Source organism: Gigantopelta aegis, chromosome 4, assembly GCF_016097555.1.
Source record: "Gigantopelta aegis isolate Gae_Host chromosome 4, Gae_host_genome, whole genome shotgun sequence".
Classification (NCBI taxonomy): domain Eukaryota; kingdom Metazoa; phylum Mollusca; class Gastropoda; order Neomphalida; family Peltospiridae; genus Gigantopelta; species Gigantopelta aegis.
In genome coordinates, this window is record NC_054702.1 from 22526067 (window position 1) to 22552066 (window position 26000).

General features: G+C 39.0%; 1 protein-coding gene across 2 annotated transcripts; it reads left to right on the plus strand.

The window, feature by feature from the left end:
- On the plus strand, positions 1–23331 carry LOC121369918 (kanadaptin-like). Of its 2 annotated transcripts, none has more exons than XM_041494999.1 (13): positions 1–870; positions 3226–3403; positions 3622–3738; positions 4815–4878; positions 7436–7578; positions 8372–8535; positions 9022–9091; positions 10688–10877; positions 12103–12199; positions 14942–15116; positions 21701–21771; positions 22243–22327; positions 22791–23331. In XM_041494999.1, the coding sequence occupies exons 1-13, from the start codon at positions 133–135 to the stop codon at positions 22838–22840; spliced, it is 2142 nt and encodes a 713-aa protein (XP_041350933.1). In that variant the 5' UTR covers positions 1–132; the 3' UTR covers positions 22841–23331. The 2 variants fall into 2 exon arrangements, with proteins under 2 accessions (XP_041350933.1, XP_041350932.1); XM_041494998.1 differs by having other exon boundaries at positions 126–870; positions 14942–15230.
- Positions 23332–26000: the final 2669 nt, after the last annotated feature.

A 26000-nucleotide genomic window follows, 5' to 3' on the forward strand; every position in this document is an offset into this window, starting at 1 on the left:
TGAAAACATATAGAGGTTTCTTCTTAGACGGATTATATGTCAGATTCAACAAAACAAACTTTAACTTTCAATTACGCTCGTACGATGTAAGTATGTCGCCCGAATTCAGCCTTGGATTTGTTTCAATGTTCCATGGGAGAGCACTCTGATATAAATAAAGACAAAATGGCGGACAATGTAAGTTGTGAGTCGGTGAAAACACATGAGGAGAGTAATACGAACGAAAAGGACGATACAAATAATGATCCGTCACCAGTTTGTGAGAACAATACCGTGAAGGAAGACAGCTTTAAAATCCCAGAGGGCATATGCAAATTAAAAACGACAGATAAACCTAACACAGAGCCAGGCGATTCACAAAACAACTCTGCTCAGACTACTGACAGTGATACTGTCGCCAGTGACAAACTAAAAAGTGACGGTGACCGTGTTACAAAACAACGCTTACCACATGTGAAACCTGCCGAACTTTCTCCAGATGAAATATTAAAACAAGCACAGATAGCTTTTCCTTACAAAGAACCCACATGGAGCGGGATACCAGAAGAACAATACAATTTTGAAGTTTTGAAAAATGGAGCAATAATTGACACGATTAACTTGACAGGAACAAAACCTTTTTATGTTTTTGGGAGACTGCCCAGTTGTGACTTTACTTTAGAACATCCTTCTCTGTCTCGTTACCATGCCGTCTTACAGTATTGTCAGGATCATACCGACGAGCACAACAAAGGCTGGTACTTGTATGATTTGGACAGTACGCACGGAACATGGGTTAACAAAATAAAAGTTAAGCCCAAAGTTTATCATCGTGTTAGAGTGGGCCATGTTGTCAAATTTGGTGGAAGTACAAGACTTCATGTGTTACAAGTAATTACCACTTTTTCCAGGGTTGAAAATGAACATGAAAACCATGGTCACCAGCAAGGCCAGTTGAAGAAAAATCTTACTGGCCCTTCTCAAGTTCAACTAGCCCTCCAATTTAACTGCACAGTGAAAATCAAAAATAAAATTTTCTTTTGAATAACAACCATGTATAATAATAACCATGTATATATAGTCCATTTGGCATGGTTTGCATCAAAAGGAAAATAAGGAATTGGCATGTAATTTCATAATGAATAAAGTTAAAATTCATATTTTAAAACATATTATTAAGTTTTAAACCCATACCAACCCAAATAACATTTTTGAAAAAAAAAATCCATTATAAATAAAAATGTTTCTTTACAAATTACCATTAAATGATACAGATTAAATATAATTTTTAATACAGGTGTAAAGAAAAATGCTAGAACAGCTAATTTATGCAGCTTCACTTGCATTGTCTATGAAGTAATCAATAATGCAGTACAAAGAGACTAAAGCCTTAAGAAGTAGAACTGCACGCGTTTTAGTAAATTAGTCTTGAGTGGCAGTCCTCTTTATGGCAATGCAAAGGGATGAACTCTCCAGTAAAGGATTTCCTAGAGAGTGGCTGTCCTATACACAAAGCACTGGATAAGAATTGATGGAATCATCCACTATTTTGTAAAATACCCATTCGACTGCATTGTTGCAGAGATACGGCCCTGATCTCGTATTGTATTATGGTTTTGTCCTTCAGATTACCTCAGATGTTCCATCAATTGCCGTAAAACCTGTATCAGAAAACATTTTAAAAACCTATGAAGTTTTATAAATATTTTATTTACTATTTACACTGAAAAAAAGTTCTTTCAGATGGTATGGGTTTACAATTTAATAAATTAATATGTTTTTATATGAATTTTATATTTACATGCCAATTAATTGACTTTTGGAATAATCATTGTAGCAGTCGAAAATTTCATTGTTAGTGTGAGTTAAAACTACAAGATAAATTTTGATTTTGTTCCAGAATAAAATACTAGTAAGGTAATTAAATAGGATTAATTTGTACCATAACATTTAATAATGTCAAAAAGCAGGTTTACTAGATAATTATAGTATATCCATCCCATTACAATAAGCCGACGAAATTAAAAAAAACAATTCAAGTGTCTACAGTATGGTTTGAGCTATATTTGTTTACAACCCTAGACCAAAATCGTAGAAGCTGAGACTGAGTCAGTCCGGCGCTGTCAAACTATAGAACATCCAGATCTGTTGTTCGCACCAGCAGAGACGCAGTGTTTTTTTTCACATTGGTCATTCAATTCATTTTCAGTGTGTTTCTTTTTTAACTGATAGTGCCATACTCACCAGACTCTAAAATCGATGGTTGCCGAACGGACTACCTTTTTAAAATTCTTAGTCGCCCTTCGCCAACAAAGGATGCCACGGGCAACCGGGTGACTGCTAATTTTCAACCCTGTTTTTCCCCCTTTCAATTTGGTAGAACTGTAGGCCTAATACTATAAATATTTAATCATAATAAAAAAAAAATCATTAGTTATGATATTGTAACATTTTGTAATGATGACCATTTATATTCTATTACTGTAGCTAATATTATTTGTGTACATACAGTGTACATTATGATTATATAAATTATAACAAATAAATATTACAAATTCATTGGTACCAAAAAAATAACATGTACATATAGTGAGCTCTGTACATCTAAAAGATGCATAAATGTATGTTACATATTAATCAATATCGGCATGAATACCTCATGAATAGATGACACAGATTTAAGGACCTCATTTCTCTAAAAACGTATAAATAATGATAATTACATTAATGTTTGGAAACCAAATCTAGCTATCACATCACCATAACTGAACCATGATGGAATAAAATCCATGTCAACCCTCTTGGCAATATTAGCTTTTGAATTGTGGACCATTGCTATAATTCAGTTATTTTTACAAAATATCTTTAGTAAATGGAGTATGGTGGTTACATAGATGGTTGAATAAAGTACATTTAGGGACAAATCAAATTTATATTTTTTTAGGTAATACTTTGTTATGCCATTTAATAGGTCAGTGGTCTGTGACAGTATGCCTTTAAGTACAGAATGGATAATCTGATTTGATCTAAACTGCAGAAAAATTACACTTATTTAAGCATTTATTTTTAAATGTAGAGTACATGAAGATCATCACACATCCAAGCTATAAAGTGTTTCAGTTAAATAAAATACAATGTATGTTAATTACTTACATGTACATCATACAGAAGTTGTAGTTAATATAATATGATGGGATGCTGTTTAAAAACAAAATACCTACAGGTGTTACTTTCCTTTCTATTAAGGGGCCAGAAGATGATCAAGAAGAAGAATCCAGTTTGTCGGTAACAGAGTTAAAGGAGCAGCGAGAACATCACAAGAGAGAAGCGGAAGTACTGCGACAAGCTGATATGCAGGAAGAACAGCTGAGAGTTGACTTAGAGCAACAGAGGCATGACAGTGAGGGATGTTCCTGGGGCATCGGTAAGCAGCACTATTTCATACCTTCAGCTGACCCTGTACATTGCCAAATTAGCCAGTTGCTAATTTTTATACAAAATGGCTACGAAATTTAGACATTGGCTAATAAAATATTCCTCAAATTAACCAAATTGGCTAAACCTCAATTTGTTCCAATGTTGGCCTGGAATGTTTGTTTTTGTAATTCATTACATGTATACCAATATGTCTGCAACTCTCAGGTGAAGATGCTGAGGAGCCTGAAGAAGGGAATCCTCTTGTGTCTCTGGTACCAAAGGATGAACACCTCTACGTTGATGACCCAAAGAAAGCTCTCAAAGGATACTTTGAACGGGAGGGTAAGTTATGATGCTATACTGTGCAGACAGCGCTGTTGTAAACCATCTGGCTTTAAAGAGTCAGCCCAGTCTTCACCAAGAAAGGCAAATGATCATTCTTACTCTAGTCCACACTCGCCTGGGAAGTTTTGAAAAAGTTAAAAGTTTGTTTTGTTTAACAACACCACTAGAGCACAGCGAATTATTAAGCATCAACTATTGGATGTAAAATATTTGGTAAATGGACATTATAGTCTAAGAGATGAAACTTGCTACATTTTTGCATTAGTAGTGAGGGATCTTTTATATATATACACAATCCCACAGACACTGGATAGAACATACTACAGCCTTTGATATAGTCATGGTGCACTGGCTGGAATGAGAAATAGCTGAGTGGGCCCACCAGCGGAGATCGATCCTAGACCAACCACACATCAAGCGAGTGCTCTACCACCAAACTACATGTCACCCCTTTAGCTACATGTCACCCCTTTAGCTACATGTCACCCCTTTAGCTATATGTCACCCCTTTAGCTATATGTCACCCCTTTAGAAGAGATTATGCAAATTGATTGCCTTGCAATTATAAACATTTTAATGAATTTAATTGAAACTTCAGCTCACCTTGATTTTGCTCATGGTAAAGCCTGCACCCGGTCTAATTTTTGGACAATTGATTTTTCCATTGTTTCTCTTCCATTTTTTTCAATATAGATTTACCTGTACCATTTATTTTCTAATATACACAAACTGACTGATCCACCCACTACTAAAGTAGGTGGTTGAGATTATAAGTTGTAACAAAAAAAAAATTGTTTAGTATTGTTTGTCACATTGACAGTAATGGTAGTATTTTAGAATTTTGTTACTGTATTAAAAAATAGTCAACAGTCAGATGTTATATTCATGATTCAAATTTATCTGACATGCTGTTGTACATTGTATAACCTTATATTAATTGTATAATGTCCACGTTAAAATGGCTGTGAAGTAACCAAATGAAGAAACATTATGTTATGTGTCGTTGCTACCCCATATTTCATTTGTGCAATATAATACCAGTTGACTCACTACCACTGTTTCATCTGTTGCAGGATATGACCTGCCAGATTATCAGTTTGTTGAAGCAGCCACTGGCAAGCATAAGTGTACAGTTGAGTAAGTACTGAAAACATTTCCAGAAACTTACTGTTTTCATAATGGTGGCTTCCTGTCAAAAGTATGTATACTACTCAAAAGAATTTAAGGGTCAAAAATTTATAACCAAATAAGTTTCAGAGTGTATTAGATTGATGATGTAAACTACACCAAAAATTTAATTTATTTGTTCCATATTTACAAAAAACCACAAATAAACGTCACTGTATACAAGAAAGTCACATGACATGCTGTCAAAGTTGAAGGTTGTCAAACATGGATTTTACACATTAGAACATTCGTTTAATAGTGTGTGAATCCACCCTTGGCGCGAATACACTCGACACATCGTTGCCTCATGCTGTTGATCAGACGTCTGAAGAACTCTTGGGGAATGGCCTGCCACTCTGCCATAAGAAGTTGACCCAGATCATGAAGGTTGGCCGAAGGGGCATGGTTATCCCAAACTCTCCTGCCTAATTCGTCCCAGGCGTGCTCTGTTGGGGCCAAGTCAGGCGAATATGCTGGCCAATCCATCCTGGCGATACCTTGTTGTCTGAGAAAGTCCGTTACCACCCTGGCGCGGTGGGGTCTGGCATTGTCATCCTGCAGAACTGCCCCGCCGCCAATCTGCTGAAGGCCTGGGAGAACCAACGGCCGGATAATCTCATTCAGATAGCGGATTCCATTCAGATTGCCATCCACCACATAGAGGGGGGTCCTGTGGTGGATAGAGATGCCGCCCCACACCATGGCGCTGCCACCACCGAACCGGTGACGTTGTCTAACGTTAACGTTAGCGAAGTGCTCCCCAGGACGTCTGTAGACACGAACCCGACTGTCGTTGAACTAGAGACTAAACCTGGACTCATCAGTGAACATCACTCGACCCCACTGAACACGTTGCCACCGCAGATGAAGTGTGCACCAGTGACGTCTGGCCGTTCTGTGACGTGGTAGGAGTGGTGGTCGAACAGCCTGGCGACGGCAGCGTAGATTATTGGCTCTCAGACGATTGCGTATGGTTTGATCAGACACTCGAGTTCCAGTCGCAGTCCGCAGATTGTCACGTAATCGGCGTGCAGTGGTTGTGCGTTGACGTAGAGCCATATTGGTGTTGTAGCGGTCCTCTCTATTTGTAGTGCTTCGGGGTCTTCCCGAACGTGGACGATTTCGAACAGAATTCGTTGCTTGGTACCGTTGCCACAATCGGCCAACGACACTCTGACTGACACCAAGTCTCAGAGCAATATTTCTTTGCGTATTGCCATCCTGAAGCCAAGCAATAGCCCTTCCTCGATCTTCGATAGTCAGTTGACGTCGTACCATTGTCGAATTTGGAGTGTGCACCGTACACGAACGCAAGCTCCAATTATACGGAAATTCAGCATTGGGAACATGGAATACACATGCAAAGCGTACAAATGAAGCGCTTTGTGAAAAAGCAAGTTATGGGCACTTAGCAGACCTTTCGCTTTCGCCCTAATTTACGTGCCAATGTAAGCATGTTTTCGCCATTAGAACTAGTCGACAGTGTCAATGACAGTGGATTTTTATTCATTTATGGGTTGCTTGGACCCACTTTCGTCAAAATGGAACAATACCATGCGTGACATTATGGTCTAGCTATTATAATTGACATTTAGAAAATAATGTCGAAAATATCGTCTGACCCTTAAATTCTTTTGAGTAGTATACATTGATTTTCTGTTGTAAGCTTTTACACATCACAGTGAAAGCACACCAAGATGGAAAATAATTTAAAATGTTTGTTGTACTGAAGGAGTTAAGAATACACAGGACACCACGCAGGCGGCAAGTGGCACTCAAGCAGAAAAAGAAAACATACTGAATGTGTCTGGCAAGTGGCAAATCACATACAAAAGCCATTTTTCTAGTTTTGCTTTTTTTTTCTCTATTTTTCAACTATGAATATTGTTAATGATTCGTCACCTCCATCATTATCATTGTCGTCCAGCGATGATGACGATGATGAAACTATCCTATTACTTTACCTGCATGCTGAAAGAAAGAGGCAGAAGGAGAAAAGGAGATGGTGGGTTCACAACATACTACAGGAAAAGCAATATGGCAATATTTCCGGAAAAAAAAATCCCCAAAAGAAACAACCATAAACACTCAACTATTTCCTCAATAAATGCCGAGAACACTTGACAAATGGAAATTCACCCATGCAGCAGTGGGCGGCAAGCGTAAAAAATTGCTACAAGAGCGATAGGAGATGCCCGCGTGACTGCCGCCCACATTTTATGTATATTGTAGTATTGACATTTTCTGTCCATTGGGCTGTCTCCATCCATATATCCTGTCTGTGTCTGTCTGTGTGTCCGTCAGCCCGTCCATCCATCCATCCATCCATCCATCCATCTGCAGTTGAGCTAACTGACCACAAGGAGGGGTTACAGTTCTATTTTCATAATTTGTTAAACGTGGCTAACTTATTCTCGCTGTACATGCATTTAGGCTTGTACATATTTTCTTTTCATTTGTCAACCTCACCACTTAACAAGAACATTTTTGAGTTGGACTTCTATAAGTCGTTGTTATTCTTTTGTAGACTCCCTGTAGACAGTCCCACCGGTGAACCGATTGTTGCAGAAGCTGTTGTGTCGGGAAAGAGGAAGGATGCTGTTGTTGTTTGTGCGCTGGAGGCCTGCAGAATCCTCGACAAGTTGGGAGTGCTCAGAGCATCGAAACATGGTAGAGAACCTCCTTGAGAATTCGTTCACTGGTTAAAATAATAATATCAGATATGTTTCTCGCAATGTGATAATTCAGAATGGTACCCTGACAGTGTTTCTGTACTTTTAAGATTCATTTTTAGCCATCTCATAACTTGTGAATTGTTCATGTTTTGTAGTGTAGATTTGTTTTGATTTTGGGGGGGTGGTGGTGTGGGGGGGGGGGGGGGGGGTTGGTTGCTTAATATTTTTAAGGAAGATATTTCTAATATCTTGTATTCTCTAATGAGCTCTATTGCTTCAAGGGACAATAGATTGCTTCAATAAATTTACTGATACATAACTAATATTTTGACAAAATGTAAGGTAGAATAGTGTGATTGGTTTGACATGTTTGATGTTGATGCTACATTTAACACTTATGACAACAGCAGGGCATCCTCAAAATTTCAGGACAAATCCACCACCCAAACTTGGTAAAGTGTCATCCCATAAATATTCAGCAACATGTTGTAGTTGAGTCAGCCACTTAGCTGACAGTTAAATGTTTTCAATATTACAAATTCAGCAGTTGTGCAAATCAAGTAAAGTCTGAGTTATAATAGCTTACTAATTTAGGAAAATAACCAAAGATAATGTTTGTTTGTACCAACATGGTGAACTAAAAGTGAAATATGTTGCCATATAGGTACGAAACAGAACTGGATAATCTATTCTAAATGTTGAAATATTGAAAATATCCTAGAGACTGCGGCTTTAATGTGTCTCTATTTAAAATAAATGATGTTTATCTGTTTTGTATCTTCATTAAGCGAGCAGACAGCGTAAGGGAAAAAACTGGGAAGATGATGATTTTTATGACAGCGATGAAGACACGTTTCTCGACCGGACAGGAACTATTGAAAAGAAACGGATACTACGAATGAAGAAGTTGGGAAAATCACAACATGACAAAGCAGAAACATTTGCATCTCTTGTAATACCTCATTTTAAGTTATTTTTGTTAAATGTTTTCTTTCTTTTTTTCTTTTCATTAAAAGAACAAAAAATACAACAAAGACAAAAGTGAAATGTTTTTCATTTGCACTGATAAAAAGTAGAAAGAGATATTTTCTGTTATAATTTTAATCAATTTCGGTTGAGTTGAACACTAAATAAAATGGTTATGGAGAACTTCCCAAAATGCTAATTGTATCATAAGATGATGTGGGATTTTTGGTATTTTAAATTTATTATATTCCTTCTAATGAACATTTATTGACAACTGACTCTTATTTTGTTTAAACTTTGTAATTATTCATTTTATGTATATAATTTTTCTTTAAAGCCTTATTTTATGGGATTGACTGAAAATATATTTTATTTTTGATAAAATTGATTGATTTTGTTGAAGATATAAAAACAAATAATAATTTGTTAAAATGTTGTTATGTATTTATTTGACAAGTTATGCTGTTTTCAGTCAGAGAAACACAAGGACATTTCTAACCAAATAGAAGAAATAGAGAGGAAATTAGCACAAGCTAAAGCAGGTTAGTCAAAAGAAGGATGGATGATTAAAGTTTGTTTTGTTTAATGACACCACTGGAGCACATTAAATAATTAATCATTGGCTATTAGATGTCAAACATTTGGTCATTCTGACTCGTAGTCATCAGAGGAAACCCAGTACATTTTTCCTAATGTAGCAAGGGATCTTTTATATGCACTTTCCCACAGACAGGATAGCACATACCACAGCCTTTGTACAGATGTGTTGCACTGGTTGGAACGAAAAAAACCCAGTCAGCTGAATGGATCCAGGGCTTCTACAATTTTTTATAAAATACACTAGCCATGGAATCAGTCATTTTAAAAATGTACTAGCCACGATTAAAAATTCATTAGCCCTACTTTACTTAAAGTTAATACAATTTTACTAAATAATAGTAATAATAAGATATGTCACCTAAAGGGTGAGATAAAGCTTAAAAACACTAACATTGGGGGGTCGGGGTGGGGGCAGGATATTCATTTTTACAAAATCGACCTAACTGCAACATTTGACCTCTTTTTCTTTTTTTCACTAGCCATCGGGCATGGCAATAGTAGTTATTTACTAGCCCAACATTAAATATCACTAGCCATGGGAGTGGGGCTCCCCCAAGGTGATTCGATCCTGTGACGCAAGCACCTCAAGCAAGAAGGGTGGGTGGGTGTATCTGATGGAGGGTATATATTGGCATGATTGCAATAAAGGAATAGACGAATCATTTGTAAGAGCAGGACTTTCCAGTCAAGAGAAAACATTTCTACAAGTATAGTCGCGGCATTAAGTGGTATATAAGTCCACCAAGAGCAAGTATCTAGTATCTATCGCAACAAGCCAGGCTCTTGTTACAAACACTTAACCAGGTAGATTCCAGTTATTATTAAGTTTGTCTCTAAAGTTCATGATAGGTGATTATTTCCCATGTTTTTTTGATACTCTGTTTCAACTCTCATTTATTATTCTTTTACTCTATAATTGATGCAAATTTCAATGACCCCCATCACTGAATGATGCAATATTTGATATGATATGATATGATTGATGCAATATAATACGAAATATGATGTGAAGTAATATATAATGTTATATGAAGTCATTAAAATTCCATCATAATATGTTAGCTATCCATCCACCCATCCATCCACTCACCCACCCACCCAAAACCCATCCATCCATATGGATTGATCCATCCAATCTTCAATCCATCCGTCTAGCCTTCTACTAACAAACCTAACCCACCCATCCATTCATCCATCCACTCGCCCACCCAAAACCCACCCATGCATCCATCCATCCATAGAGACATACAATATCCAATCTGTCCATCTAGCCTTCTACTAACCAACCTAACCCACCCACCCATCCATCCATCCATCCACCCACTCAAAACCCAATCTGTCCATCTAGCCTTCTACTAACAAACCTAACCCACCCATCCATCCATCCATCCATCCATCAACCCACCCACCCAAAACCCACCCATCCATCCATTTTATCATCCATCCAGTGGGGTGTCCCTTGCACACCCTTCTAGTTCTGATTAATTACCATTTTGCTTACAAAGCATCTCTTACTCACATTAACGTCTTCCCGCCAGATGCTGCAGTGTTTGAGGACGAGGAAGAGGATGCGCTGGATGCGTACATGTCGGCCATCAAGTGTGGTGTCATGGACACCAAGACTCGGATGTCTCTCAAACGCCAGCTCATCGAGCTCAAGAAAGAAGAGATCAGGCTGAGGCGTCTCGTTAATATTGCAAAACCGGCCACACTTCCAGAGATAATTAGGTGCCTTAAGCCAGTGTTTATCAAATATTTGTGTTTAGTTGATGGCACCCACACAGGGCCTTTCTAAACATGTGGGCTGCTTTTAATCTGATGATGGCATGAACTGTTGCCTTCAGTTTTCGGGTTAGGCTCCATATCTTACAAACTATAAGTCCTGGAACAATGTCATTGATTGTCAATCTCAATGCATTTTAAAAAGCTAAAGAATCCCAAAATTAAAAAAAAACTAAGAAAAACGTTTTAAATACAAGATCAGATTATGGTAGGGAAATGTTTTTAATTCCACAGAAATATATTTCTTATTTTTGTGTTACATATTGACAGGAATCAAGCTGTTTATAGTTGAAAGAATGTATATTTAATTCCAGCTTAACATGAAGAAAAGTGCATTATTTTTATGACAAATATCAAATATTGAGTCAAAGAAATTAATGGTATATTTAATTTGTTGAATCTGACTGACAGAAATGAAATGTTGTCAATGTTGTTAATAGCTGAATTGTATTGATCCAAAGTATGACTTTCCACCACCACAACCAAGTATGATTGTTAACAGTTCTGCTCACGTTTCCATTGATGGGTAAACAAAGAGTGAAAAAGAAAGAAAGAAAAACAGATGTTCTGAGAATACTCCAAATTACATGCAAAATAATGCACAGAAGTGCACAGTGTTATTCTGTGAATATTTGGAAATATTTTCTAATTGTGAAATACATAAACAAAGATATAAAAAATAGAAGAAAAACATGTTCTGAGAATACTCCAGATTAGATACAAACTAATGCATACAAGTACACGTTATTCTGTAACTATTTGGAAATATTTTCTAATTATGAAATACATAAAATAAACTTTCATCAGAGTTATCACATTTCATTAACTGACACTGTATTTAGTCTAGTTGTCTTTATCACATTTCGTTAACTGACACTGTATTTAGTCTATCTGTCTTTATCACATTTCGTTAACTGACACTGTATTTAGTCTATCTGTCTTTATCACATTTCATTAACTGACACTGTATTTAGTCTATCTGTCTTTATCACATTTCATTAACTGACACTGTATTTAGTCTATCTGTCTTTATCACATTTCATTAACTGATACTGTATTTAGTCTATCTGTCTTTATCACATTTCATTAACTGACACTGTATTTAGTCTATCTGTCTTTAATTGCACACAGATGTTATATAATTCTTATTTCTTTTTCTTCTTGTTTTCAGACCAGTGCTGCAGAATAAACCACTGGTTAAGCCAAATTTAGCTCTGGTGGGAAGAATGAAAATGCATAAAACAAATGTGAAGAAACCAGTTGCTCAGGTATAAAACTACTGGTTTTATTTAATTTCGTTTTGTTTGGTCACAAAGGGGCAGGATTTAGCTGTCGGTCGAGTGCTCGCTTGAGGTGCTTGCGTCGCAGGATTGAATCACCTCGGTGGACCTATTCAACTGATTTTTTTTTTTCTCTCATTCCAACCAGTGCATCACAATTGGACAACGGCTGTGGTATGTGTTTTCCTGTCTGTGGGAAAGTGTATATAAAAGATCCCTTGCTGCATTAGGAAAAATGTAGCAGGTTTCCTCTGATGACTACGAGTCAGAATAACCATCAGTGGTGTCATTAAACAAAACAAAACAAAACTTTTGTTTGGTCACAAAGTCAGTCCATTTAATAGCCGGTAATGATGTTATGAAAAATCATGATCAACTTTCCTGTTCTTACAATGACAGACATAGAAATACTTTGGCCACAAAACAAGCTACTAAACAGCTGTTTACAGCAAACTACCACTGTGTATAGTATTCCAACACCCTCCTCAATAGTGACAATTCAGAGGAATTCCTTATTAAATGAAATAATGGGCCAGATTTACAAAGCCTGTTTATGTCTTACACGCATGTATCTACATACATTTACAATGCTTAAACACCTGTTTATGTCTTACACACGTGTAACTACATACATTTACAATGCTTAAACACCTGTTTATGTCTTACATGCATGTAACTACATATATTTACAATGCTTAAACACCTGTTTATCTCTTACACGCATGTAACTACATACATTTACAATGCTTAAACACCTGTTTGTTTTAAACACATGTAACTACATACATTTACAATGCTTAAACACCTGTTTATGTCTTACACGCATGTAACTACATACATTTACAATGCTTAAACACCTGTTTATGTCTTACACGCGTGTATCTACATACATTTACAATGCTTAAACACCTGTTTATGTCTCACACACATGTAACTACATACATTTACAATGCTTAAACACCTGTTTATGTCTCACACATGTGTAACTACATACATTTACAATGCTTAAACACCTGTTTGTCTTACACACATGTAACTACATACATTTACAATACTTAAACACCTGTTTGTCTTACACACGTGTAACTACATACATTTACAATGCTTAAACACCTGTTTATGTCTTATGTGTAACTACATACATTTACAATGCTTAAACACCTGTTTATGTCTTACACGCATATAACTACATACATTTACAATGCTTAAACACCTGTTTATGTCTTACACGCATGTATCTACATACATTTACAATGCTTAAACACCTGTTTGTCTTACACGCATGTATCTACATACATTTACAATGCTTAAACACCTGTTTATGTCTTACACGCATGTATCTACACACATTTACAATGCTTAAACACCTGTTTATGTCTTACACGCGTGTAACTACATACATTTACAATGCTTAAACAACTACATATATTTACAATGCTTAAACACCTGTTTATGTCTTACACACGTGTAACTACATACATTTACAATACTTAAACACCTGTTTATGTCTTACACACGTGTAACTACATACATTTACAATACTTAAACACCTGTTTGTCTTACACGCATGTATCTACATACATTTACAATGCTTAAACACCTGTTTATGTCTTACACGCATGTATCTACATACATTTACAATGCTTAAACACCTGTTTATGTCTTACACGCGTGTAACTACATACATTTACAATGCTTAAACAACTACATATATTTACAATGCTTAAACACCTGTTTATGTCTTACACACGTGTAACTACATATATTTACAATACTTAAACACCTGTTTATGTCTTACACACGTGTAACTACATACATTTACAATACTTAAACACCTGTTTATGTCTTACACACGTGTAACTACATACATTTACAATGCTTAAACACCTGTTTATGTCTTACACACATGTAACTACATACATTTACAATGCTTAAACACCTGTTTATGTCTTACACGTGTGTAACTACACACATTTACAATACTTAAACACCTGTTTATGTCTTACACGCATGTAACTACACACATTTACAATGCTTAAACACCTGTTTATGTCTTACATGCATGTAACTACATACATTTACAATGCTTAAACACCTGTTTATGTCTTACACGCATGTAACTACATACATATATTTACAATGCTTAAACACCTGTTTATGTCTTACACACATGTAACTACATATATTTACAATGCTTAAACACCTGCTTTGAATGTTTACAACCAATCAGCATAATTAATTTAAATAATACATTGAGGGTTAATATGTTACATGTATCTTACACCATGCTTAGGTTGTTTTCCCATTAACAAAAGTGTGTAATAAATATTTTAAAACCCCATCTCTCATTGAGTCAAATTTCCATATGGTGTCATGCAGTCATTTAGGGGCATGGTACAAGTCAGTTATCATATAAACATACTTGCATGTATATTGCATTCTTTTGATGCTTTGATTGACAGCAGATAGACCCTCACTCAGGACTATTGGCTTTCCCTCAAACATTGTAAGTGTGCAATAACCATGTATACCACTTGTAAGTGTATGAGGTCACTTAATGTACAAGTTATTGTCACCGTATACTGAATTCACCTGGCAACATGCTCTTCAACACTATACTCAAGAATATAAGGTACTCCAGAATGTTTATTCAATGCTTAAAACTAACCCTAACCCTCATGTATGTAGTGATCAAATAATCGGGACATTTTGTGTATTTATTTGTTTTAGCCAGAAAAATTCACACCAGACGAACATGGAAGTGGAGAGGAAGAAGATGAAGATGATGAAGATTCAGAAAAGAAATCATTTAAAGACATTTCTGATGATAAGACAGACTCAGAAACTGAGACAATGAGAAGCAAGAGGCTAGCTGATGAGGAAAGCCCTAAATCTGGGTCTGATGGTAAAGACTCAGATTTATTTACATCTCCTGCACCCAGCTTGTCACAGAAAGATTCAGAATTGACACAGAAACAATCAGATTCAAAAGTCAAAGGTCCAACTTTACCACCTCCAGGTATGGCTTGAATATACTGATGGAAAGAAATAAGGGACCACATAAACAAACCCAGCAAACGATGACAGCAACCAGAGCCTTCATCCATAGTATGAGGAAGATAACTGTGTTCTTTACATTCAATTTCTATAGCCATTACCTGTCCTCAAACAAGGGCACCTCCCCCCCACGCAAGTGGTCTGGTCCGAACATCCCAACAGCCAATGGGATGGCCTAAATTCTTCTACTGCATACTGCTCTCTAGTTCCGGTCACATGACTGTAACTTCCTTCTTTTTCTCTTAGCTAAAGGGTCTGGACGTCCTTTTGCTTGGCTCTGTTTGGAGTCAACTTTTTTTATAAGACCTTTGGTTTTGTATTTGTATTTGGGTGAAATGTGTTTCACCTTCGTTTTCGTGACCTTTCGTATGTCTTTTCGCGTATTTCGCTTGACTTTTCAAGCGTTTATTTACATGAATTGTTGGTATATTGCCGGTTGTCGTGTCGGACGCCATTTGCAAAATGGCGTCTTTGTTGACCGGCTTTGTGTTTGTGTCGTGGATTTTTTCTTTCTCTTTCACAGATTGAAAACTTATTATCATGTCGGATGTTAATGTTCAGCGACAGGTATGAGCGTGTTTACACTGTAAGAAGTTCACTGCAGGCGGCGACCCTCATGATTTATGTCCGGGTTGCCGTGTTCCGTGTAGCCTCTCTTCGAGATGCGACCTGTGTTCGGGCCTGTCTAATGTCGAGTTCACGGCTTACTTGAAGGTGGTGTCGGCGAGAGCCAAGAAAGTGGAATCTTCGCCGTCAATTGCGGACTCCGTAGCAGAAGTATTACGTTCGATGCTACCCACTATGCTGAAAGAGACTATGGCGTCGATGGTGACCTTACCAGAACCGGCGGGTTTGGGGTCAGGTCCGGTTCCAGTCCCCTCTTCGGGGGGTGCGTCTCCAGGATGCAAGACTTCAGATGACAGGCCTGCGGTTCCTACGCAGCCCTCTGACAAGCCGACTCAATCAGTTAGACGTTCCACGGCTTCCAAGGATCACCGATCTTCAGCGGGGAAGTCATCTTCGGCGCAGCGGAGCCGGGACCGTAGCCGTTCCCCACGACCTGCACGGCTCCCTACGGGTTCCGTGGATCGGCAGCGCAGACCTTCTATTGAAGCTTCCGAGGGTTCTCGACGGGACCGTCCACGGTCCGGTTCACCAGTGGCTTCTGTTTTGGCGGATCCTGTGCTCGAGTGCTTCGAGACTTTGGAGATGCAGAGCCTACAGCGGTTTCTATCCTTGATGAGCCTGACTCTCCTGACCATATGACTATGAGGGATTGCTTGGCGACCGTCTATGACATGTTGCCGTCCTTGCCACATCCACCAGCGCCGTCCAAGAAGGGACCGACACCGATGATAGCGACTGATGTCCCTCCGGAAGATGTGGTGATCCGTTCCTTGGCAGCCGGTACACTCGTATCCGAGGTGGCGACAGATTTAGACCGCACCTTTAAAGACACAGCGTCCTTCGTCACCTTTCCGTCTTGGAATCACTGTATGTATCCAGTGTTTGACATGCCCTTTACAGATGGAGCTCCGTCTTTGGATGAAGATGTTCACCGTCTTGGGAAGTCGTCAACTGTGGATTTGACGGACAAACAAGTACAAGCCATGGATACTGCCCAGAGACGTTGCTTGTTTGTGTTATCTTACTTGGACGTTTTCCTTGCTGCGATGGCCACCCAGGCAAAAGATGCACGGTGCTACGCGCTGTTTCAGCAATCGGCGCAGATGCTAGCTTTCCTGATGTCTTCGGTGACTTCGATGTCCTCGATGTTGATGCAATACCGTCGCCAGGCTTATCTGAAAAAGTTCACTTTGGATTTCCAGCATAAGAAGGAGCTGTTAGCTCAACCGTGGTCCGCAACGAAGCTGTTTGCAGGCAAGGTTTCTGATGTGGTGAAGGCCAATGATAAGGACCAACAGTCGACAGCAACTGTCAAAGCGTTGCAACTTATTTCGACGTTGGAATCCACGAAGCGAAAGTCTACATTCACTCCACAACCACCATCTAAGCGCTGGAGAGGTTCCTTTCGAGGTCAACCTTCTCGACGGTTTCCGGACAGACGACCATCCGGTCCTCCAGCTCGGACCCAGGGGAAGCCTGGTCGACGTTGACGCCAGCCAACAGATCGTGGACTGCTCAGATTGCTTCAACCTACGCCCGCCCCTGATTTTGAACCAGAACAACGATTCGGTTTTGACGCTTCCGGTGTGCAACACACCGGTCGGAAGATCCATGGTCGGAAGTCGACTTCGCCGTTATTGGCAAAACTGGCAGACACTTTGCCAAGATAAGTTTGTCACGTCGATCTTGAAGACAGGGTATCGTCTGCAATTGTCTGCCATCCCTCCATTGACCACTTCACCTCGAGAACCGCGGCATTCCGTCGCGCAAGTCAAGGTTCTACAGGAGTCCGTCAACAAACTGGTGGAGAAGGGAGCCGTTCGCAGCATTTCGGAAGCACACTTAACACCCGGCTTTTACTCGGACATCTTTCTCATACCGAAGAAAGATTCTCCGGAGCTGCGAATGATCCACAACTTGGCGTTTTTCAACGACCACTACCTGTCGTCTCCTCCGACCTTCAAGATGTTAACGTTGCGAGATGTCATAGCCGTGATCAGACCAGGGGATTGGCTTGCCTCGCTAGATCTCAAGGACGCCTACCTGCACGTTCCGATGCATGCCGATTTTCATCACTACCTGCGGTTCGTGCTACAGGGTCGACATTACGAATGGACAGTCCTGCCCTTTGGGATATCCATAGCGCCATGGCTGTTCACCAGAATCACGACTCCGATGTCCCGCTTCCTCACTGCTCCAATAGCCCTCACTGCTCCAATGACCTTCCGCGGTTGGCAGAGTCTCCTGGGTCTCCTCACTTCCGCCCAGGATTTGACACTCGGAGGTCGTCTCCAGTTGCGGCGCTTGCAGATGTTTCTCAACCCGTTTGTTCGTTTCAACAATCCGGACTTGATCATCTCACTCCCGGACGATCTACGCTCCAGCCTGCAGTGGTGGCAGCTCCGATCGAACGTCTTAGAAGGTGTCTCTATGCGGGCCTTCATAGCCACTCATCACCTGTTCGTCGACGCGTCACTGGAAGGTTGGGGAGCCCATCTAAGCAACCAGACTACTTCAGGGCTGTGGTCTCCCGGCGAACTCGGACTCCACATCAACCTGCTAGAGTTGTTGGCAGTCTACTACGCTATCCTTCATTGGCAACAGATGTTGACAGAAGCCTCTCTCATGGTGGCCACAGACAGTACTACCGCGGCGGCTTACATCAATCGTCAGGGCAGAACTCTCTCCAGCAGTCTGCTGCAGTTGACTTATCGTCTCTACAAGCTGGTCGACGAAATTCCATTGCAACTTCGGGCTCGTCATATTCCAGGGGTTTCCAATGTACTAGCCGACACATTGTCCCGGCCGTCGTCTCCACAGCCGACGGAATGGATGCTCCATCCGGAAGCGTTTCGATGGGTGTGCAACAGACTTTGGACACCAAACATCGATCTTTTCGCCACACGATTCAACCATCAGCTGAGGGTTTACGTGTCTCCGGTGCCGGATCCCGAAGCTCTGGATCTCGACGCATTGGCCATCAGCTGGGAACAGATGGACGCATACGCTTTTCCTCCACCAATCCTCCTTCCAAGGGTGCTGCAGAGGTTTCAGCTGTACCATTGTCGCCTGTTACTCATTGCTCCGATGTGGCCATCCAGAATGTGGTATCCAGATCTAATACGTCTTGCCGATCCACATCCTTTACCGCTGCCAGATTGGGATCATCTGTTGCTGCATCCCACGTCAAGACTATACCATCCACGTCCGCAGTTGTTCCAACTGCACGCGTGGACTTTATCTCCAAGAGTTTGAGGAAGAAAGGTTTTTCTTCACAGTCTACGGCGGCCATTTTGAAAGCGCACAGATCATCTACTACTGCGGCTTACAACGTCAGATGGCTTTGCTTTCACCGATGGTGTGTCCGGCAAAAACTCAAACCTCAGATGATTCAGATACCTCGTCTTGCTGATTTTTTGCTGTATCTGCGGACCACTTTACGATTGAAGGGGTCTACCATCGCTGGGTACATTTCGGTCATCGCTACTGTTCGTGATGTCACTACTGGAACAAAGTTATCGGGTATTCCTGAGATCCATAAGATGATCAAAGGGTTTCGCCTTGAAGATCAAGTACACCGGTTTCGGCCACCAAGATGGGACCTGAATCTGGTGTTACGAGCGTTATCGACCGCACCTTATGAGCCGATCGAATCCTCTTCCCTGCAAGATTTGACGCGGAAGACGGTGTTTTTACTCGGTTTCGTCACGGCTGCCCGTGTCTCAGAACTCCATGCTCTTGATGTAGACTTGGTACGTTTTCACTGAGATCGGCGTGCAGTCAACTTGGGGTTACTCATGAACTTTGTTGCAAAGAATCAGTTACCAGACCAAGCGCCTCGCTCGTATGTTGTGCAGGCCCTCTCCTCTATCATTGGTCCGGCGGACGTTGAGGACTTGGCGTTGTGCCCTGTTAGAGCCCTGCACCAGTACATCGAGAGGACCAGATCTTTTCGACAACATCGCAAAAGACTTTTCCTGTCCTGTAACCAGAGTCGGTTGAGGGATATTACCAAGAACACGGTGGCCACCTGGATCCGGTCTTCTATCCTGACCGCCTATCAGAAGGAGGATTTACCTGCTCCGTCTGCTTCCAATCCGCATGAACTCCGTGCCTTGGCTGCCACAATGTCCCTGCACTGCAACACATCCATTCAGCACATCATCACTGGCAGTTTCTGGGCTACGGACTCCATCTTCGCCAACTATTATCTGAGGGATGTCTCCACAGAAGACGTTGAGGGGTTCCATCATCTGGGTCCGGTTGTTGCTGCACAGACTCTGTTGAATACAAGTCGTCGCCGTTGATGTCTGTCTGATTCTGGGCTGCATACCGAGATGTCCACCGAATCGACAGGTGAGGATTGCTTAGACTTTTGTTCTTTTGCACAGTTCACGCACTGGTGCTGGAACTTTTGTCTCGATAACCTTTACCCTGCACTGCATGTGGTTATTTGTTGTTGTTATTGAACTAACAGTTCTTTGGTGTACTAGACAGAAAACACTCGGGGGGGCTTGTTCTGTTCAATGTTCTGATGGATGCACCTCATTAGGTTGTCGCTTGTTATTGAAACAAATAACACTTCAATACGTGAGGGTTACCTAACACCTGCATCCCTGGTGGCTACGACTTCCCACCTGTCAGAACCAGCATGAGATGTGGCAGCCGCCTCCTGGTCCTTGTTCTGGGAGCCGTACCTGCCACTGCTGACGGATGCCACCATTCTGGTTGTTGTTACTAACATCACCTGCATTGGTCTGTGACGGGCATCCCTAGGAGGAGGGCTTACCAAGGTTGGCCTTATTCTTCCACTAGTCAGCCTCTTTCCGGTTGGGGGAGTTATCACAAGCATCTACGGATCTCGGCACCCACCACCATATTTTGAATGCTGCCCTTGTTTGAGGACAGGTAATGGCTATAGAAATGGAGAAAACTTGGAATGTTTTCTCTTTTATAGATACATTACCTGTCCTCAAGATTTCATCCCGCCCGGGCCTCCCCACTTCCTGTTCTCCGTGCGATGCGCTTAGGGAAAAAGAAGGAAGTTACAGTCATGTGACCGGAACTAGAGAGCAGTATGCAGTAGAAGAATTTAGGCCATCCCATTAGCTGTTGGGATGTTTGGACCAGACCACTTGCGTGGGGGGGAGGTGCCCTTGTTTGAGGACAGGTAATGTATCTATAAAAGAGAAAACACTCCCAAGTTTTCTCCATTCACATTACAGACAGTCAATCCCATATGACATCTTTATATTGTTATACAGACATTACTATGCTAGTAGTGAACTAAATTTGGTTTACTATACCATGTGTTCCCTTATTTCTTTCCATCAGTATATTTATTTTGTGTTTCTGTGCTACACAGAAATATTTCTTAACTTGTGTGTTGTTTTATTGTTGGGTTTTTTAACTCTTCAGTATTTAGGATGTTAAAACTGCAACATCACCTGCCTTGGATGTTAAACATTTAGGTTTTTTTAAAATACTAAATAATATAACACAGATGTAAAATTGAGATTGGTTTTGTCATTATAAACTTGAAATTATAATTTTCTTGACATTTGAGGTATGGAGCCTAATTTGCAAAGATCTCTTAAGCTCTGCTAGACAACAAAGCATCCTCTTTGCAAGTCTTTTAGCATTGCACTGTGAGATCGCAAAGTTGCGAGAGTTTAGTGAATTAGGCCCATGGTTTAGTTGATATTATTTATTCTATACATTCATTCATTTGATGTTGTGTGTTTTAATGTTTAGATGATCTTCATCATGTTCAGTTTCTCAAATGATTTTTTTATGTTTTTGTAGATACACAAACAGATCTCACAGTACAGAAGAAATCATCAAAAAGAAGTTCCAGTGAATTAATAAAAAATTCAGTCAGTATATTTTTGTTTTATCCCAATATAATAGAGTTTAGGTCAATATAATTGAAATATATTGAAATGAAAAAAATATATTGAATATATAACACAATATATTGAAATATATTCAATATATTGAAATGAAAAAAATATATACTGTCATGCTTCCTCATTAATAGATTAGTGTAGTCAACTGTCTTAAAAATTCTTTAAAAAATAATAAATTGTTAAAGTCAGGTGATCTTGGCTTCATCTTTACTTCAAAGGTTTTTTTTTAAAGTTTCATTTTACTTTTAAATCTTATTAACAAACCATTACTGCATCTAAAATTATATATATATATATATATATATATACACACACACACACACATACATATATACATATACAGTCATTTATATATCTATATCTATATATCTATATATCTATATATCTATATCTATATATATATATATGTAAAATAATTCATGTCTAATTATTTTTCAGGAGAAAAAGTCCAAAAAGACTGGTACATTGAAGGATGACTATGATGTGTCAGATCCGGATTATGCTGTTTGGATGCCTCCAAAAGGTAAGAGCTATTCCACAAACCATCACATGCATTCCCGTAATAGGTGGCTTTTGTTGATGTCATGCAAAATGAATGGGTGTACAGACACCTCCTTGTATGTTTAGGATGCAATTAGTTTTAAAAATAAACCACACAAGCTTTATTCTGTTGTTATTTTTTTAAAAGATATTAAGGCATGAACTTTAAATGAATAATCCCATGAAAATAATTGGATATTGTTCTTTTTTGTTTAGTTTTTTGTTTGTTTAGGTTTTTTGTTTTTATGAGTGTTTTTGTTTGTTTGGGGTTGGTCTTTTATAAGTGTGGGCTGGGGTAATTTGTTATTGTTGTCCCCAGAAAAACAGCAAAGTTATGGTTAAAATCAGAAGATAGCAAATAATTGTTTAATTTATTCACCCTTTAAAACTGATTAGTGAACACAATTTGTGCTGTTCTGTTTGTAGACTATTCTTTTTCATTGCAGGTCAGTGTGGAGATGGCAGAACACATTTAAATGACAAGTTTGGTTACTGAACTCAAGAGAAGGTCAACTGTTTATTTTAACAACAAAGAAGACAGTTGAACGACAAGTTTCATTGACAACAAAGTCGAAATGAGATATTTTAGCATCACAGAACACTTTTATATGACAAGTATAGTTATTGACTTCAAGAGAATGTCGAGGAGTTGTTTTGACAAAAGTCATTTAAATAGCCAGTTTGGTTATCGACCTCAACAAAATATTGGCTAGTTGATTTTCATATCTCCGATATCAAAGAACACTTTTAAATAACAAGTATCGTTGAAGACAAAATGTGATGGTAAATACATTTTTTTTACATCATAGAACAGATTTGAATGACCCATTTGATTAGCAAAATGTTAACAATGTTTAATTCATGGAACCTGAAGTTACCAGATATGTCAAATTATGTACAGTTTGTTATAACTTATATAGTGTTGATGTTACAGTTGGTATTGTATATACCTGTAAATAAATGTATAAATAAACTCAATTTCCATAATCTGTTGTCTATAAATTTTATTACAGTTCTTTATTAAACTAAGACTGAGTTGTTTAGGAAAATAACATTGTCTGCTCCGAGGAACTATCTAGTCCCAATCATCTCTGGTTTGTGTTTGTGGTGTGTGTGAGTGTGTTTGGTGCACACTATGAGTGTGTGTTAGAGAGAGAGAGAGAGAGAGAGAGAGAGAGAGAGAGAGAGAGAGAGAGAGAGAGAGAGAGAGAGAGAGAGAGAGAGAGAGAGAGAGAGAGAGAGAGAGAGAGAGAGAGAGAGATATTAACATTTAAATTGAGAATGTTGCAATTCTTAACCTTCATACAAAACTAAAATAAAATGTTTTGTACTTTTAAAACCTATTATTGAAGTTAGTTTGTTTTGTTTAACGACACCACTAGAGCCCATTGTATAATTAATCATCATCTATTGGATGTCAAACATTGGTAATTCTGACATGTAGTGATGCACTGGCTGGAACGGGAAATAGCTCAATGGGCCCCACTGACTGGGATCGATCCCAGACCGACCGTGCATCAAGCGAGCACTTTACCATTGGCCTACGTCTCGCACCTCGCACTTGATGGAAAGAAAGAAAGAAATGTTTTATTTAACGACGCACTCAACACATTTTATTTACGGTTACATGGCGTCAGACATATGGTTAAGGACCACACCGATTTTGAGAAGAAACCTGCTGTTGCTACTACATGGGCTACTCTTCCGATTAGCAGCAAGGGATCTTTTATTTGTGCTTCCCACAGGCAGGATAGCACAAACCATGGCCTTTGTTGAACCAGTTATGGATCACTGGTCGGTGCAAGTGGTTTACACCTACCCATTGAGCCTTGAGGAGCACTCACTCAGGGTTTGGAGTCGGTATCTGGATTAAAAATCCCATGCCTTGACTGGGATCCGAACCCAGTACCTACCAGCCTGTAGACCGATGGCCTGCCACGACGCCACCGAGACCGGTTTGCACTTGATGGATGCATGGAGGGTGGTCCATCACACACAGTGGCCTTTAACTGATGCATCAAATGCTGTGGTGTGTTGTCATGCCTGTGAGAAAGTACATATAGATAATACTACATGAGTGGCCATAAGAATACCATTTATCTTACAAGTTATTTAAAAAATGTATCCAATGAGCAAAATGTAATATTTTATTTCTTACACATCCTCAAAAACCAGGTTTCCCCTCAACTAAATCATATTTATGGGTAGTTAACTTTCTCATCATACAGTAATACTGGCATAGGCAAGATTTTATATTGGGGAGGCAAGCACATTGTCTATGGATTATGTAATGTGACAGGGAAATGTATAACATGGAGGTGAGGGTAAGAGGTGTGATGGCATTGTCCCCATGGACCCCTCCTCTGGCTATGTCCATCTACAGTAATCAATTTCAGGTTAATTCACATGCCATGGAACAGTCTATTTGGGACATCCTCATATTACTGGATGGTATGGATCTGATGACGGTCATCACTGTGGAGCAACCAGTCACAAGCCTTAAAGGGACAGTCCTGAGTTTACAACCATTGTAAAATGTTTCTGACCAATGGAGCATTTTTCGATGACGTAACGTATAAATTAAATACATTTTCTTACTTGAAATATTAGTGTCTGTATTTACAAGGTGTTTATTGTTCTCCTAATGCTTGTAGTAGCCCAGATCAGATTTTACCTCCCAATAATTTTGTATGTACAAAAAATATATATCACGAATTAAAAGTAAAAACTGAGTGCTACAAACATCAGTATACAACAGCAAACACATTCGATATACAGACACTGGTGTTCTAAACAAGAAAATGTATAGTATGAAGTAGGCCTACTGTAGTAGTCTCCAACAAGGCTCTGTTATCGCAAACATCTTACAATGGCTGCAAACTCGGGACATTCCCTTTAAAAGCTATACAACAGTGTAAGAGATAAAAGATATGCTCTTTGGTAGGAGTCTGTGATGGCAGTTTGTTACAAGAATTTATTAAACCTGTGTGTATATTTTGTTATGAAATGCAAAATACACTTATGTTAAATTATTAAATTAATAATTACGATACCACTTTATGGTACTACATACCAGTAGCCTATATTTTCCTTGCCTGTAGCATAATTTTAATTTTTAAAAAACGCATGTTTTAGTCAGGAATTATTGTATTTTTAAGTATAGGGATCATAGCATTTTTAACTTTTATAAGAAATATTAACATTGGACTGTCCACAATGATGTAGTGTAAATTGTCCAAGGCAAATAAATTGATTTCATGAATAATTGACATTTTAATCAAAATAATTTTACACTATATTTTATTAACGTTAACGTTCATAATCTGTTACATCTCATTAAACATAACTATAAATATGCTTATAAAGTGAAGCACCCAAGTTAATGAAATATACCTCAATTGGGCCTCAGTTCAATCAAGGACTGCTACTCTAAACGAAATAGTTTTCGAATGTATTATTCCGTGTCGGTATATTATTTATTTGTATAAAATAAATTACTACTTTTGACAATAACTATGGCTGGCAGTCATGCCACAAATCTTATGCTTTAAACTTTCATGAAATATTAAAAATGTTCAATCTGCTGCAGTTGATTTATTGCCCTATATCTTCACGTTGCTATGACGGCGCAATAGTTTGTATAAGCGGTACTTCGA